Genomic DNA, 16,097 nt, shown 5'->3' with positions numbered 1-16,097 from the left:
GCAAGTATTTAATGCGTGTAGCTTTAAACTAAGTTACTGCGCTAATCGGGTAGGCTATGCTATGCTAGTAAATAACCCACTGGATTCGTATAAACGTATCATATAAATAAAAGTATTATTTCATATTTCTTTATTCAAAATTTTACATCTAAAACACTAATTTCATAACATTATTCCTGTAACTAATTGCAGTTATGCATCTAAACAACAGGCCTAATAGTATAATAATAGTATAATAATTAGTCATTTCTGTCAGTAATGAACAATATTGATTTTGCTAATTTAATTCCAGCATAATCATACATTTAAATAAATAAATATGAAAGTAGCCTAATAACTAAATATAGCGTTCAGCGTCAGTTCAGGCAGGCCGCGTAGTCAAGCTCAGTTATCAGCTGATACCCAGACCTAACAGCTGATCCGATTCCTAAGCACTCAATTGGTCCCTTTCAAACAGCGCGGCTTATTTAAATCCATTCTCAGTCTGCTTGCTTGGCTGCTTCCACTGCATTGCTTGCAACCCACCTCCTCCCCTAGCTCCTCCTTTAACTTCTGTTTAACTTAATCAGTGTCATTCTGTTTTCATTGATGCATGCTCTGTTCTCAGTGGGGGATTTGTTTTTGCTGCTTTCCCAGTCTTAAAGGGGAGATTGTCCCCAGAAGCTGCTGCTGTTCCCTGACTAGCTTTCATGGAGCTCATGAAAATGATGGGTAACTTAGAACAGAGCCATACCGCCAAATGTAACTTTAACAATTTATGCAAATAAAATTGAGAAAATTTGACTAAAAGAATTGTCTATAGTATTTTTGACTCAAGTGGTTCTGACTGAAACTCATTTTTGATGTAGGCCTATTTTTTATGAGAAGACTGCTTTTTTTCCCCACTTGACCACCTGCCCCCCAAACTGTCTGTGCACGGCCCTGAAAATGTTATAATGTTTAAAATTTCACAGAAGCCAGACAGACGCACGTTCACTCAGTCTGGCACTAAGCGCGAGCTTGACCTAGCAGTGACCCTGTGAGGACCTCGGTCAAGCAAGACTTCCGGGGGTCACGCAAACTGGGCAGGTGTTCAGTGCACCAGACAGACCGCATTCTAATGCTATTCTTAATGCTAATTAAACAATACATTTAGAATGTAACTCTCTTTCTTCTGATAAGTCTCCTTTTTCTCATCAGTTAGACTACATCAACACTGGCACTGAGTGTTAGGGACTCGATAGGTCTGAAATATTAAGGCCTATCTGTTGTTCAACATATCCGTTGTTCTGGTGGTTAAATTGCAGTATAAATCTTATACTTATTGTATCCCATTACATTAACCATACCCCTAAACCTACCCATCACACAAAGCTTTCTGCATTTTTACACATTTAAAAAAACTTTTTTTATTCCAGATTAGGATGTAGGTTTTTGGAGATTTTGTCAGGTTTTGGTCACTTCTGGGAACAAATTTGTCCCAAAAATATAGTTAAGTAGACACACACATACACACACACACACACACACACACACTAACAAACAAACAATAACTGCGTGCAAAAACTATAATGATGCTTTCGGAAGTGTTTAATCATTATCAACATATATTTTTATTCATAAAAAAAACTAGATGAATGAGTTCCAAATGACAATTATTTTTGAGCCCCACACTTTTCAGTGTTATCCATTTATTTAATTAATGTTTTATTTGTATAAGGAAAGATACACATAGATAAAACTGTGACAACAGCCATCAAATTCGTGTATCATAGTGCTTGTAGCTAAAGCTAATTTGTAACACGTGACGTGTCCCTCCTTCGTCAATTTTCCACCATCATGTGACTTCAAACGTTTCAAATATATCTGCATCTGACCTTTTTTCTTTTTAAATTTGTGTCGATCAGATTCTACTCGTTGATATTTGTCATGTGTAGGCCTATGATTCAAATCAGCATATTTTGTTGTAGCTCTTAAATTAAACTGAATCTGTGCTCCATAATCTATGTGCATTGAACCGTAATCTACTACAGTCTACTTTACTCTATAGGCCTAAATTGTTTTACACTGTGTAGCCACTAGATGGTGGCAAGATACAACCAACACTTGAATTTGTTGTCTTCCAGTAAAACCAGATAATCATTTATTGATTCAATTTTACAGGGATCCATGAAGTTAATCCATGAAGCCCTGATGTTTCAGCTATTTCTTCATTAATCATATTCAATTAGTATTCAATGATTCGTTATGTTTAACCTGTAAAACAACAGGGAAATGGAATGTATCATAAACAAGTGATTACATGCAATAAATATAATGCTTACACTCTTAGAGGAAAGGGTTCTGTCGACCTTAAAGGTTTCTGTTAGTTGCTTCATATATAGATCTTTTAGGGATTCATCATTTCATGGATTAAGTTTTAATTAATTAAATATGTTTTCATTAAAAAAAAAATGTAAATTGAAAAAAAATAGTTAAACATGAAAGTATCCTTTCATTCTCACACAATCGTTTTTGAACCACTTACTTTCAATTTCATTTGGCATGCCAAAAGATTTCTTCAGAATTTTTTTTTATAAAAGATTACGGAGAAGTTTCATGTCCTGCCGAGTTAATATTAACCAAACACAGACATTCCACAGGTTTCAAGACACAAGAAAATGTAAAATTTATAACCAAACATGTTATTTTATTGTCTGAAAAAGTAACACAATCTCCCAACTGGGTTTATCACATATACTACCACAACGATGAAACACCATTACTACACAAATAGGGACTTCTTTTCAAATATTATAGACATTACAAAAAGATCCCTCATATCTTTCAGTTTTCTTTTGAAGTTATACTAAGCATGGCAGGTTGATTTCATTTACAGTATGATACTGTACACTGTCACCATTTAGAAACAATGTTGTCTGACGTGGTTCTAAAATCCATAATGTTAAGGGAAGACATTTCATGGTCATTTTTATTTCATATGAAATATTTTACAATATAAACAAAGCATCCGTCTTGGATGGACTTAACAGCAACCAGAGGCCAGGCATTTCAGTGCAAACATGTTTTTTTACAAGGCAGTCTTGGCTGCATTACTCCCTTTTGTCTATCAACAAAAAAAGGGGGGGGGGGGGGGGAAGATTACCAGATGAAGGGGTTTGAAATTAAAACTAAATTTCACAAAATGTGACACATACCCAAAATGCATCCTCTGACAAAGCCTTGTCAAGTAAAGGAGGTCATGTGTTTGTATTAGTGTCCATCAGAAACCATTCAAAAGCGATTAAAGTTCTAGAGGTGTATTTGTAACTAAACTGAAATATACTTCTGGACTTAAATCATTGTTTTAAGAAAAGTTCTGATGAAATGTTTTGAGAAAGAATCTATTTATAGAGCTGACATTATGAGAAGCTTGCTCTGTCTAATGTGACTCTCTGATGTACATCTGTGATGTCTAGCAATGATTTAAAATAACCATTTATATATGAGGCTTTTGTCTTTCCACAATCTTCATCCCACCTCCAACTACAGGGTCTAAGAGGCTGTTTGGACCCTAACCACTGACCTCTCAAATATTAGGTGGGAAACTGAAAACAATACTATTGTAATCAGCATTGCCAAAAAGTAGAAGGCAGATGAACAATTTTTGTTTTGGGCAAAACGTTTAGGACTGGAGGATGCCTGACATGATTCATTTTAATATATTCTATCTGTTGAGGTGCTTGTTTATAATATAGAATGTAGTCCCTTGATTTCCGTCGAGATGCATTTTCAACAAACTGAAGTTACTCACTGGGCTTGAAATCATGAAGCAGATAAAACAAATATTCATGTAAAGGGGGCAGCGGAGAACTGAAAATGGCTTCTTGCACAAATCGGTGGGGAAACATAAAATTGGGAATGTTTTGTAGATGTGGTGCTAGACAGATTTATACACAACTTGCAAATAAGTAAAAGACACTTCTGTCAAAAACTGAGAAAAATTGAGTTGAAACTACAGCACTTAATACTGATTACTTTAGAATAAGTCCTCTTAGTTACAATGTCCGCCGCTCCTTGTCAACATTCACAGAGAAGAGGCTGATAGCGCTGTGTTCCACAGGCAAAGAATCCAAATCTGTACACGTCCCTACCTTGTTGTTACACAGGTGGTGGAGGTAGCTAGTTATGTGCATGTATGTGGGGTTTAGGGTAGTTTGAATGGCTGATTGCAGGTGTGTCTGTGTGTGTGGGTAATAGTCGAGCGAGAGGGAGCGAGCTGAAAGTGGTTAACAAGAAGTCCCACAGGAGTATGGGAAAAGAAGCAAATAAAAGATTAAAAAAAAGGGAGGATCACCACATAATAGCACCAATGGATGTGACATGAGCTCTGCTCTTTTTCCCAAATCTCACCGAGTCACTACAAGAAGGGACACGAGCGTTAGTTCTGGTGCATTGAGATGGCACGCCAAACAGTTAAAGCCATAGTCCAAAAAGTATTTTAATGTTTAGTTCAATCTTGGAAAAGGGGCTTTTGCTCATGGATCGGAACCTTGCTGTGTATAACACAGGCAGGTCCAAATCTAATGTAATCTTTGTTCCTCTCTGACATATGATAGGAATGATAAATAACAGTGGAGCAAATTATTTGTACATACTTTCACTGAATCAGTTGTTCCAACCTAAAAGAAGCGTTTATTGAAATCATGAAAAGGTTGAGAATATTGTGAATATACAGATAATGTGTTGGCTGTGGCAAAAATTTTAACCATGTCATCTGTTGACCATACCGGTATTTTGCATTTAGATCGGGGACATGGCTTGAAAACCAGCTCAATTCCCAGGGAAAATAAAGGTGAAAATAAAATACCATAGTGGTCTGGATTCAACTCAAGAAAGAACATTTTTCAAAATAAAGGTTTTATCAGAGCAGCAAAAGGGCCGAGTCTCTGAATCCCACTGGCCCAAAGGAAGAGAACTGTATGACTTTTCCTTGGAGTGTTTGGATGTTTTTGGACACAACACCCGTGTTCCCGCCATTGCGATTTCCAACATCCTCCTCCTTTCGTGAAAACAAATAGAGCCATCAAGCTACACAGAAGAAGACAAGCATGTTTCCAAACCAACAATGACATCCACAAGTCTCCTGGTTCATGAGAGACTTGGTATCGGATTCACACTGGCACACAGCTGTTTTTATTTCAAAAGGGAATCAACATAATAAAAATAATCTACATCTGACAAAAAAGTAATTGAAATCATTTATATTTTTGTCTACCGAGAATGTGTTTTATTCCCTTAAAAAAACAAAGACTGGTGAAACGATCCACAGAAACATGATTACAGACTAACTGATGCTTTACCTCTTCTTAGGAGAGTTAACTGTTCATGACCTGAGATTAATATTAACTTTAATGAAACAGGTAAATCCATTACGTAGTGTAAAGTTGCATACAAAGTAATTGTATGCACAATAAGTTTGGGTAAAAAAAAGAAAAAAAAAGAAAAAAAAACCAAAATCTTAAATTTCAGAACGAGAATTTTTTTTCCACTAATTCAGTCTATGTACTTGTTTTAATAAGCATATGAGTATGATTCTTATTGTTTCACCAATGCAGCTAACTGTCATGAGAAATGAGTTTATTTTTAGGAATATTATACAACTTTATGAATCATGAATTAAATGTTGCTCAGATGAGAGCTTTTATGCCTCATTTTTTAAAATTGTACTGCATACCAATATTACAAATCTTTAATACCTTTGACCAGCACATCAGCATCTACTTCTTAATGCGTGCAAACTTAATCCATTGGCTGGATGATCTCTAATCTGTGACTGACAAAATATACTCTTGAAAACAAAACATTGTTAAATTACCAGTTACTTCAAGCCTATTTTGAAAACAACGGTTGATCCCGACTGCAGAATTTCCTGATTAATTGCTTGTGAAGGTAAATCCTATGATGAGAAAATTCCTTTTCCATTTTTTCCCTTTTTCCTCTTTTTTTGCAGTGACCTTTGATGCTGTGGGAACAGTCTCTGGAAGCCATGCCTGCAGGTTTAACAGTCCCCATGTAGTCGAGGTGCTTGATGGAGGGAGTCACCCAACCTCCTGCACTTAGGCACCCCAACATTGCAGATCACCCTGACCCTACGTCAACCCAGATGGGCCCATGTCAGACGCTGGTGATGGAGGCAAGGCAGTTGGGGGATTTCTGCAGTTTCTCAGGTTGCGTGGTAGGGGGCTCTGGGATTGCACGGAAGCTGAATGGGGGGCCGATGCTGGTGGTACCCATGTGGCCTGGACTCAGGGCCGGATTCTGTCGGCGGTTACTCTCCACAATGCTTGAGGTGTTGGACGCCAGACTCTCCCGTGTGCTGAGAAAGTGGTAGATGTGGGGAAAATGACCAGAGAAGAAGAAATGGAAAGAAAAAAGAGTGGGGTTTAAAGACAAGATAACTGATTATTTCGGGGCATGAAAAACAATATCACACAGTCCTCACAAAGAGAAAATGCACAACCTCACACTGTGTGGTTTAAACTCTGGTTTGCAGGATTGTTTAGCTGTACAAAAATGATCTAGATCTTGATGACAACAATAACATATTCAGACAACTAAACCAGACGCACTGAAAGCCAACAATAAGAAAGCAGTATATAATTTATACAAAAGAATATATTTATATTGAAGGTAGAAGTGGATTAAAGGAACAGTCTTAATTGACTGTAATCCACAGAATGTTTCCACAGAAAACAGAAGGAGAAATTTTTACGTTTTCCCTTTTCTTGTCCATTAAATTACAATGGGCAGGTATTCAAGCTTACACAATTTAAAAATGACACAAATCACCAAAGTACTCTAAAAGAGGTCCATATGAGAGTGTTGTTGGAAACAGATTGTAATTTAAATCTTTATTCACTGAAAATTTTCACATAGCTCTCCAAGGTGAAGCAAATGTCATATTCATAACTGAATATTTATTTTGAGTAAGATCTAATTTAGTAATACTTTCATGGTGTCTTGTGTTTTCTAAAGCATGAAAGTCCAGTCCCAGCAATCAATATACCGTTTTTTGTGTGCCACGGTAGAAAGTAAGTCATACAAGTAAGTCAATGATTTGTCAATGACATATTTTGGGGAAAAAACTATTCCTTTAAATACAAAGGTTAAACTCAGATAGGATGTATTTAACATTAGTACTGCATAGAGAAAAGTGCAGAGTTTTTTTGTTTTTTTTGTATGTCCCACTCCGTATAATTGCATTACTACCTCACATCAATCACAAACTAAATTGTGTCTATGCACAAGAGCTATGTTGGTGTTTTTCCAGGAGCTGTAGGATGACATCATCACTAATGTTATGAGTCATCCAGAAAATAGTGAATGATTTGTGTATGTGTGTGTGTGTGTGTGTGTGTGTGTGTGTGTGTGAGTGAGAAGGGGCTGCTAGGGGTCTTAAAATGAGTCTCCTTAGCTTTTTGGGGCTATTAATTTAGAGGCAAACACAAGACATACAGATTAAGCTTATGGAGCGAACAAAGCACAGTCACATTGCAACTCTTAGATAAAGGGTCTTCAAATTTGTGTGGAAGTGCAGAAATAGCTCCATCACAATGTAACTGCCTGGGCCCTTTACTTTTATCATCAATACATGGCACTGATCATTTAAAATGTACATTGCATTACACACATTTTCAAAACATTACAAATTTAATGCAAAGTTTAGTTTAGAGAATTTTTCTATGAGATTTTCAGTATAGAGCTTAATTTTCAAGAACTGGCATATCACTCAAAGAATGAGGAGTCAGAATATCATTATTAGGTAAAAAATGTTAGACTCCTGGATCAGCACGTACAGCTAAAAAACCAAACTTGCACTATACTGTAAGAAAAACAATATTTTGGCAGAAAATTAGTACCTTTTCTGTTAAGTTTACAGACATTTCCTTCAACCATAATACACAATGCAATGTGTAATTCAAAATATGGGCAAAACACCTGTGAAAAATCAATACAGAAATGTTCTTCATATTAACACGGTACATTGCCCTTTATTTTATGTGCCTTTCTTAAGAGTGTATTGTAAGCAGTAGAGGCAGCACATGTGCAAAACATGTAGGCTCTCTGAGTTATTCTACTCCTGCCATATCCCTCTGAATGAGTCATACAGACACAAGGGGTCTATTTTTAGCAACTGAAAAAAGTCCTCACCCTCACTCATAAAGGGCTTGCTAACAAATACACAGCCCTGGGAATCCCACTTAAAGGCTGTCTGTACTGGTTTGTGGCCTTGACAAAGGAAAGGGGAGAAACCATGCTATGCACCTCAGTATAAGATGGGATAAGAAATTATATGAGCCCTATGGCAGCAATGTGCTTCAAATCAAACATGCATTTCATAGGTGCAGTCTAGTTAAAAACTGTAATAAAACAAAACATATATAAAAAATGTCCTATGAAAAACACCAGACATTAGATATAAACACTATGTCATTTTGTGGGATGTCAGAAAAGAAAAGTTGATTCTGGCACAATTTATATTAATTAGTTTAATCTTATGACTTTGGTAAGTCATAAGATTATCTTAAAAAAAACCAGAAGAATGGGAATAAATTGAGGCACTAAACACTTGTTCACGATCAACAATGTACACTCAAATATGGGTTTTCAATTGTAGCATCTTCTTTCTATGGAGCGAGTACTTACCGAGGGGAGTTAAACCCACTGTCTACAGTCACACTACTGCTGTCCATGCTGTCCAGCCGTGCAGAGTGAGCAGTCTTCTGGCTGTTATTATTCTCGCTCTCCTTAGGGCTAAGTAGAGTCAAGTTGGTCTCAAATTTCCGCTGTAAATCCCGGTCTTTCTCCCGTTCTAGCAACCACTGCATGGTCCCACCACCTCCACCACCATCTCCGGCCCCTGCCCGCCCCTTTGTTTCTGTCGGGGCCGCCTCTTTACGGGAGGCCTCCTCTACCTCCTCCTCATCGTCATCATCTGACACGTTGTAATAGTCAAAAGCAGCTTCAGATGTGGAGGGAGCACCCTGTTCTGTGCCTGTAGGTACCGGGGCAGAAGCAGACAAAGGGGTGGAGTTAGGTGGCTGTTGGGTCTCCAGAGTGTCAAGGACCTCGGATGATTTCATGTGTGGAGTCTTACGCAAAGTGCCTGACTTTGAGTAGCCACTGTCCACATAGCTCACAGTCAAAACATTGAGTGGCGGTTTGAACAAAGTGTCCTTACTGAAAATCTCTTTCCTCTTGTCCACCCCGCCACCAGTGCTACCACCACTTCCCCCGCCCCCTGGGTCAGTGTTGTGTTGGTGCTGTATCAACCGTCCATTGGGCATAGGCTCAGGTGTCTGGCTCGGTGTGGGTTTGCCAGAACCGTTGTGCCCCTTTGTCGAGGAGTCCTCTTTGTACTCCAAGGGGTGAGGAGAGGGGAGGTGCGGTGTCTGCCGGTCAGCTGGAGAGCCCTTGCGGATTCCGTCAGATGGAGTTAAAGTGTCATGGTCAGATTTGCCCAGAGGCAGCGGGGCAGTAAGGATTGTTTCATTCGATGTATTGCACTGAAAGTAGTCATCAGCCAAAGGCTTTGGCGACAGGGCCTTCAGGTCACTGTAGGCTGGGAGGCTGTCCCTGCTCTTGTTCCGTTCTAGAGGGCTACAGAGCCTTGATTCATCCAAACTCATTTTGCCTATATCAAGTACAGACATTTCCGAGCTAAACTTGGCAGCAGAAAACATGATGCATGAATAGTGCGGGGCCTTTTGAGAGGAGGCCCTTAGCGTCCCATCGTCGGTATAGTATCGGCTTCTGTCATCGGGACTGCGGTCGTAATCCTCAGCCGTGCCAAGCGTGGAGCTCCCACCTCCCAGCGGGCCCTTGGAGTTGTCCATAGAACGTGATCGCTCTTTAGCCTTATCGGGCCGCTCGTTACGTGACTTGCGGTCCTGAGTGTGGCTGTGGCTCCGGTGCACTCTAGAATGTGACGTCCCACGTGAAGGCTCAGGGAAAGGCATCTCTGTTCGCCTCTTTGCAAGCTCCCCTGAAACATCCCACTCCGGGGTGACAGGAAAGTGCGACTCAGCAATGTTGGGGTTGCTGTGGACAAGATAGGCACCACCACTTCTGCGTTCCACCGTGTACATTCCCTCTCTTGGCGAGCGTACCAGAGAATGGCTGAAAAAACGGTAGTCCCTCTCCAGGCTGACTGCTGGCAGGTCCAGATTGGAGCCCTCTGAGGGGTCTCCCCGAGAAGCTCGCGTCTTGCTGTGCGAACGCGACTTCCCGTGTGGTACACGCCGGTGACCTCGGCTGCGGCGACTGCGGGCACTGTGCTGTGCTGAGCTGGCCTTGAGGCGCTGAGCTCGTTCCTCTTCCAGCCGCTTCATGACAGCTGTGTGACGGGCCACGTTCTCCACTGTCAGATCTGGGTTGATGCGGCGAATGATCTCGATCTCCACCTCACGGGGGATCGCTGTGGCCGACGGTGTGTCCTCATCCCTCAAGGGCCACTCCTCTGGAGGGAACTGTGCTGAAAAGGTGGCCAGCTGTTTGGTCTTGTCCTTTTTGAAGCTCAAGCGGAACAGCTTCAGCCCAAACTTCTTAGACTGCCTCTCACTGCTGCCCCCACCACTGCCCTCCTTCTTCTTGGTTAGCGTGTCTGTCTTGTAAGAGAAGGTGGCGGTCATGCTCTTGCTCTTATCGGTGGGGTCAGGTGGGTGCTGAATGGTAGCTGGAGGGGGTGGGGGTTGTGGGTATGAAGGGGGATCTCCTTTGGGTTCTTTTGGGGATTTCCTTTGAATTGTGGAGGTATGAATGCTGGGCACCTCATCGCGGTAGGCATTATAGGAGTCGCAGTGGTTCTTAGGGTTAGGCCTTTCTCGTACACAGCCAGAAGTGGAGGGAGTGATGGTTCCAGATTGTGGTGACGTGCATTGTTGTTGAGGTGGCGGCTGTTGCTGTTGTTGAAGCTGTTGCTGCTGCTGTTGTTGAAGCTGTTGCTGCTGCTGCTGCTGTTGTTGTTGCTGCTGCTGCTGTCGCTCTGGATGTCGCTCGTCCAGGTGGTACCACTTGCTGTTGGTGCGGATGAGGGACGGGGTGATGAAGTAGGTCTGTGGAGTAACAATGAAGTAGCCTTCTGGTGTGGGGTAGATCTTCCTCTCCCGAACCAACATGTTCAGCGTGTGCCGCAGGATCTCTGGACTCGGAGTGGGTACACCTGAAGAAAATACAACCAATATGTCAATTTCATAATAATTTTCATAGTGCAAACTAAATGTAAGTGCTGACACAATTTTTGTGTATAATTTTTTTTTTTTTTTGGCAAAAATTTGTGATATGATAATAATAAAACTTCAATCAGTAACAATTAATTTGTCAAAGGAATAGCTCAACAGGAACACTTAGATGTTAAAAATAGAGAGTGGGGAAGAGTGGAGGAAAAAGTTGGGGGGGGGGGGGGGAGATGCAGATTAGTGGATTCATGTTCAAGTCAGCATTATCCAAAACTGTTCTGACATGCCAAAAGTAGGATTAACTGTGAGTATATATAAATAACTATAGAAGGCCAATCAAAAGAAGAGCATTGGTTGCTGATTTATGTCACCACCAATCACAACAAACCAGCCATTACCTCATCTTTCATCATCACGTCTGTAAGCCCCTCAATGTAATAACAAGACAAAAACTGCCATTGTGTGAATTACCAAAGGGGTCCTCCTTCATAAGATTAACTCAAACGATGATAAAATAAAAAAATATAAAAGAACAATAATATTATTAGATAATAATAATAATAATAATAATAATAATAATAAAATCTTAATCTGGGAGAAACTACCAAAACAATTCTGTCCTTTTTAGATTTTAGATTTCACACCAGTGGTCCAAAGATCGTATTTTGAGAACCACTGTTATTGTACTTTGTTTAAAAAAAAAAATTAAATCCTATTTATAAAAATGTATTAAAATACAATTAAAATGGCTCAAAAGCACTCAAAGACAGACATCAGATTTGTGACATGACTCAGTACTGTGGATGTTTCTTTGAGTTTAGTATTTGAGTCACATGTGTAAACTAAGTAAACATCGTCTGTAACTCACAGACAAGGAGCACCAACAGGGTAGACTGCACTACAGGGTACATGGTGTCCTCGCTGCACTCAAGTCCTCACTTCACCCAAATCAGCTTTTCAACACTCTCAATCACAGAAACACACACACAACGGATAAAGGAGCAGATAAGCTGTAACTAGTCAGGGTTAAGTGTTGCCTGCCATTACATCATACAGTGGTAGTTGCCATACCAACATGACGCAACCCAGAGCCTCTGTTATTTTTTTCTTTTTTCCCACTCCTTCTTTAAAGGAAAGCAGGCAGACTATTCAGGTGAAGTTTGCACACTTTGCACATTGATCGACTGATTTCTCTGAACATCGCTGGGCAACAGAAGGTGTACAACAGGCTCATTCTACTGAGATTATTAAAAAATAATGTTTGATAAAATACAAATTAATTGCTTTGGACATTCACCTTTTTCTGAAACTGTAAACTGTTGGAGTTTCCCATGGGAAAAATAGTGTCATCATACATTTTATTTTCCACCAGTACCATGAAATAATATTAATAAGTAAGGCAGAAAAACAAATTGTACTGTCCACTCAAAAACAGTCACAATAATCATAACCAACAATTACAGTAGTTTAGAAACACATCTTGTTCCAAAAATATTTTTATAAAATGTACATTATTATGGGGTATGTGGTATTATGAGGTATAACGGGGTATGAATATTTTCCATTTCATTCAACAAATCAAAATTATGGTCAGTCTTACTTAACAAAAAATACTGATTATGGATTTGACCAAGTGCTATAATCTCAGCATATATATGAAGCCAAAAAATGAATCAGGCACAATATTTTTTATAACAAGGATTATCCCCCAAAAATGGAAGCCTTTTTATGATGTGAGAGTGTTTACAGCACTCGAGTGTGTGTGTGTGTGTGTGTGTGTGTGTGTGTGTGTGTGTGTGTTTGTGTACATAATAGGGCTGGGATGATACACCTATCTCCCAATTCGATACTAGTCACCTTCATTTATATAGCGCTTTTTACAATACAGACCGTTTCAAAGCAACTTTACAGTGATAATAGGAAATTAATGCAACAAAGATTGTTTTGGCTGTATAGCAGCTCTAGAAGAAAGTCATTGCCTAGCTTAAGTAAGTTTTAAAAACTTTGATTCATTTCCGTTGTAAAAATCATTAGTTATTAACTTAAGAGCTGCTTACACGACACCGTGAAAACAGAATACTTTTAATGTGTTCTAGCTGTACATTTACATGACAACGCCGTTTTGGTGGCCTAAGAACACAAACGTTTGTTGTGAAAAAAAAAAAAATATACTTTTCAAGTATTGCGATTCGATATTCCTGTGTATTGCGATTTTTGCTTGCTTTTTTAACTCTAGATCATGGGGAAACGTTGAATGATACACTTATACATGATGGTGCGGGTCGTACTGTATATCCGTAAAAATGACTCTCCGTCCGCCATTTATCACTTTCTCGATATGACGTCATGCAATGCTCACTGTTTTCAACACATACTGCCTCTGCTGAAATAAGAGGTAAATTTCCTCCATCTTGTCTAGACTAAACTAAAGAAATTTAAAGGCACACTGTGTAATTTTTCGCCACTAGAGGTCGTTTATTCAAAACAAAGGTGTAGCTTGATGACTCCTTGATTTTGCGGAATCATGGGATTTGTTGTCTTTACCTCTACAGCCGGTGGAGAATACGACGGGACCCGGGCAGAAATCATATTCATGGTTGACCGGTAATGTATTTAAAGATTTATTGACGTTACGAAAGCCGTTGGAGCGGAACAAGGCCGCTGGAGCGATTGCTAATAAGAGACAAGCACGACACACATCTCAAGAGCAGTGGAGCTTTTATTATGCCACAGACGCCGTTTCCGCTTCTTCCGGTCATGCGAATGTGGGGTAATGCAGCGCTGTTTTATCATATTAGATACATTTGAGTGTTTTGAAAGTTGTTATAATGCTATTCTATGCGCTCGCTTGGCGGCTACTATATGAGACTCATTTCACACTGCAGTGAGCTAGATTGATACTAGGCATGGTAAATATGGTACTCGCATTAAATCAAGAAAACGAGATTTAAACAAAAAGACTAACCGTGTTGAGCTGTATAACAATAGGTGCGTTTCCATTATAGATTTGCGCAAAACTTTTGCGATTTTTCTAAATGTCGAGAAAAAACTATTGCGAAATGACGGCGTTTCCATTAAAGGTAGGGTAGGTAGGATTAAAAAAAAATAATAATAATTCAAATGTGTCTAAACTGTCTTTATATACCAATACATAATTAAAATGTAAGTGCTCTGAAAAAGAGAGTATAAAAATCGAGTGACTGTAGACCTTTTAATCTGCAATAAACACAGCTCATTATTTCCATCCGGGACGAAACAATTGATTGGTTTGGGCAACTGTCACTCACTCTCGCAACCATGGCTACCACCACTGTTGCTACAAGATCTGCCCATATGCGCGCGCACCCGTTTGATTTGAGGAGTGCAAGAGAGGCGCAGAAGAGTAAAATAATGGCAGAGAAAGAGCATTCAAAATTCAAAGCACCTGCATATGCAGTTAGCGAAGGCAAACAAGGCAAAAACTACTTCCTCTGACCCTGGTTGCCCGCACTCTTGAACGACCTCCTCTGCTTTGCCCTCGACCCCGGACCTGTCCTCGAACCGACGATGCGGTAGGCTTGTCTCCGGAGTGTAACGTTAGTCCTCATCAGAGTCAACAATGTTTTCATCATGGAAACTCTTACATGCAAAACACCGTATATGTTATGAATCTTACACGAAATTCACCTTCATCACAGTGTAACTGATGGTAATGGAAAAACGTGTATCAATGCAACCTGTTTTTAGCTTTGCCTTATAAATATAGCTCGTTACCTATAAATACAGCTCGTTACCGAATCAAACAAAATATATTTTAAACTTTACCAGTATCGATATGCTAGCTGGATAGTGAGTAGCCTACTAAAAGCCATCTTATTTGTTTATATTTATAGTGATAAAGTTAGGTATTTTATTACATGTGATTCTGACATGATGTCACTGCATGCACTGCGCTCTTTCCTCTCCACTCGTCTCAGGTAAATAAATGCGTCTTCCAGCTGAGCCTGAGCGTTTGGCGTCGCGCGTTCATGTGTTTTGGGGGCGTGGCTTTGGAAGGAGCTCAGAAGGGAGGGGGTGGAGTGAATGGAAATAATGAGCTGTGTTTATTGCAGATTAAAAGGTCTACAGAGACTCGATTTTTATACTCTCTTTTTCAGAGTACTTACATTTTAATTATGTATTGGTATATAAAGACAGTTTAAACAAATTTGGAATGTTTTTTTTTTTTAGAAAAATCCTACCTACCCTGCCTTTAACTGATGTTATGTGACTAAAACTTAATTTTTTCCTCTCGCGATAAGTAAGTAATTCCAAAAATCATGGCAACGGACGTTGGTAGGTTTATGTATATCTCAGCCACTGCACTGGCCATTATTATTAATCAAAGGAGATGTATGTGTGTTTTCCAAGCATTAATGGTAAGGAAAGGGCCCTTTATACTTGTGAGGCTCGTATGAGGTGTTTCTGGGTGTTTCTCCCTCATATCTGCTTCGAGGTCTTGATTGTGGCATTTATTTGAAGTTTAGAATCCATTATTCCTGTAATTCTTTTGTCTTTTATGAATTTAATAAAGAACTCTGTCTCGTCTTCTTCTGTCCAAACATACTGCGTCATCTACGTCAAGTGACCTGGAAATGCACAAAAACTGTTTCCATTGCAGTTTTGTGAAATATTTATTTTTCGAATTGCCTGAAAAACCACCTCATGTGAGCGTAAAAACTTTTTTCCATTGAGCATTTTTTCAATTCGCGCAATTTGAAGGGTAATGGAAACGCGGCTAATGATTAGTTTTCTGTCGATGAATGTATCCAAACAGTTGCTCACTTGTCTGATAAAACACATCATATATTAAAGCATCTTTGGTATTTCCATGGTTTCTAAAAAATAAAACCGGCAATCGAGGGTAATGCGGGTATAATG

General features: G+C 39.5%; 1 protein-coding gene and 1 long non-coding RNA gene across 3 annotated transcripts in view; one reads left to right on the top strand and one right to left on the bottom strand.

The window, feature by feature from the left end:
- Positions 1 to 4,630: 4,630 nt before the first annotated feature.
- stox2a (storkhead box 2a) overlaps positions 4,631 to 16,097 on the bottom strand; it is a 62,166-nt gene continuing 50,699 nt past the window's right edge. For both annotated transcript variants that reach the window (XM_082163216.1, XM_082163217.1), the window contains exons 3-4: positions 8,668 to 11,182; positions 4,631 to 6,337 (exon numbers count right to left, since the gene is read on the bottom strand). In XM_082163216.1, coding sequence (XP_082019342.1) covers positions 6,136 to 6,337; positions 8,668 to 11,182 — 2,717 coding nt within the window. In that variant the 3' untranslated portion in view covers positions 4,631 to 6,135. The remainder of the gene's footprint in view (positions 6,338 to 8,667; positions 11,183 to 16,097) is intronic.
- Positions 11,824 to 15,397, top strand: LOC309494065. The gene is made up of 2 exons (XR_014204206.1): positions 11,824 to 13,668; positions 14,187 to 15,397. It is a non-coding gene; the product is annotated as an uncharacterized lncRNA (long non-coding RNA).

This window comes from Leuciscus leuciscus (genome assembly GCF_965113295.1).
Source record: "Leuciscus leuciscus genome assembly, chromosome: 3".
NCBI lineage: Eukaryota > Metazoa > Chordata > Actinopteri > Cypriniformes > Leuciscidae > Leuciscus > Leuciscus leuciscus.
The sequence above is the reverse complement of the archived record's forward strand: the minus strand, read 5'-3'. Positions and strand labels throughout refer to the sequence as shown.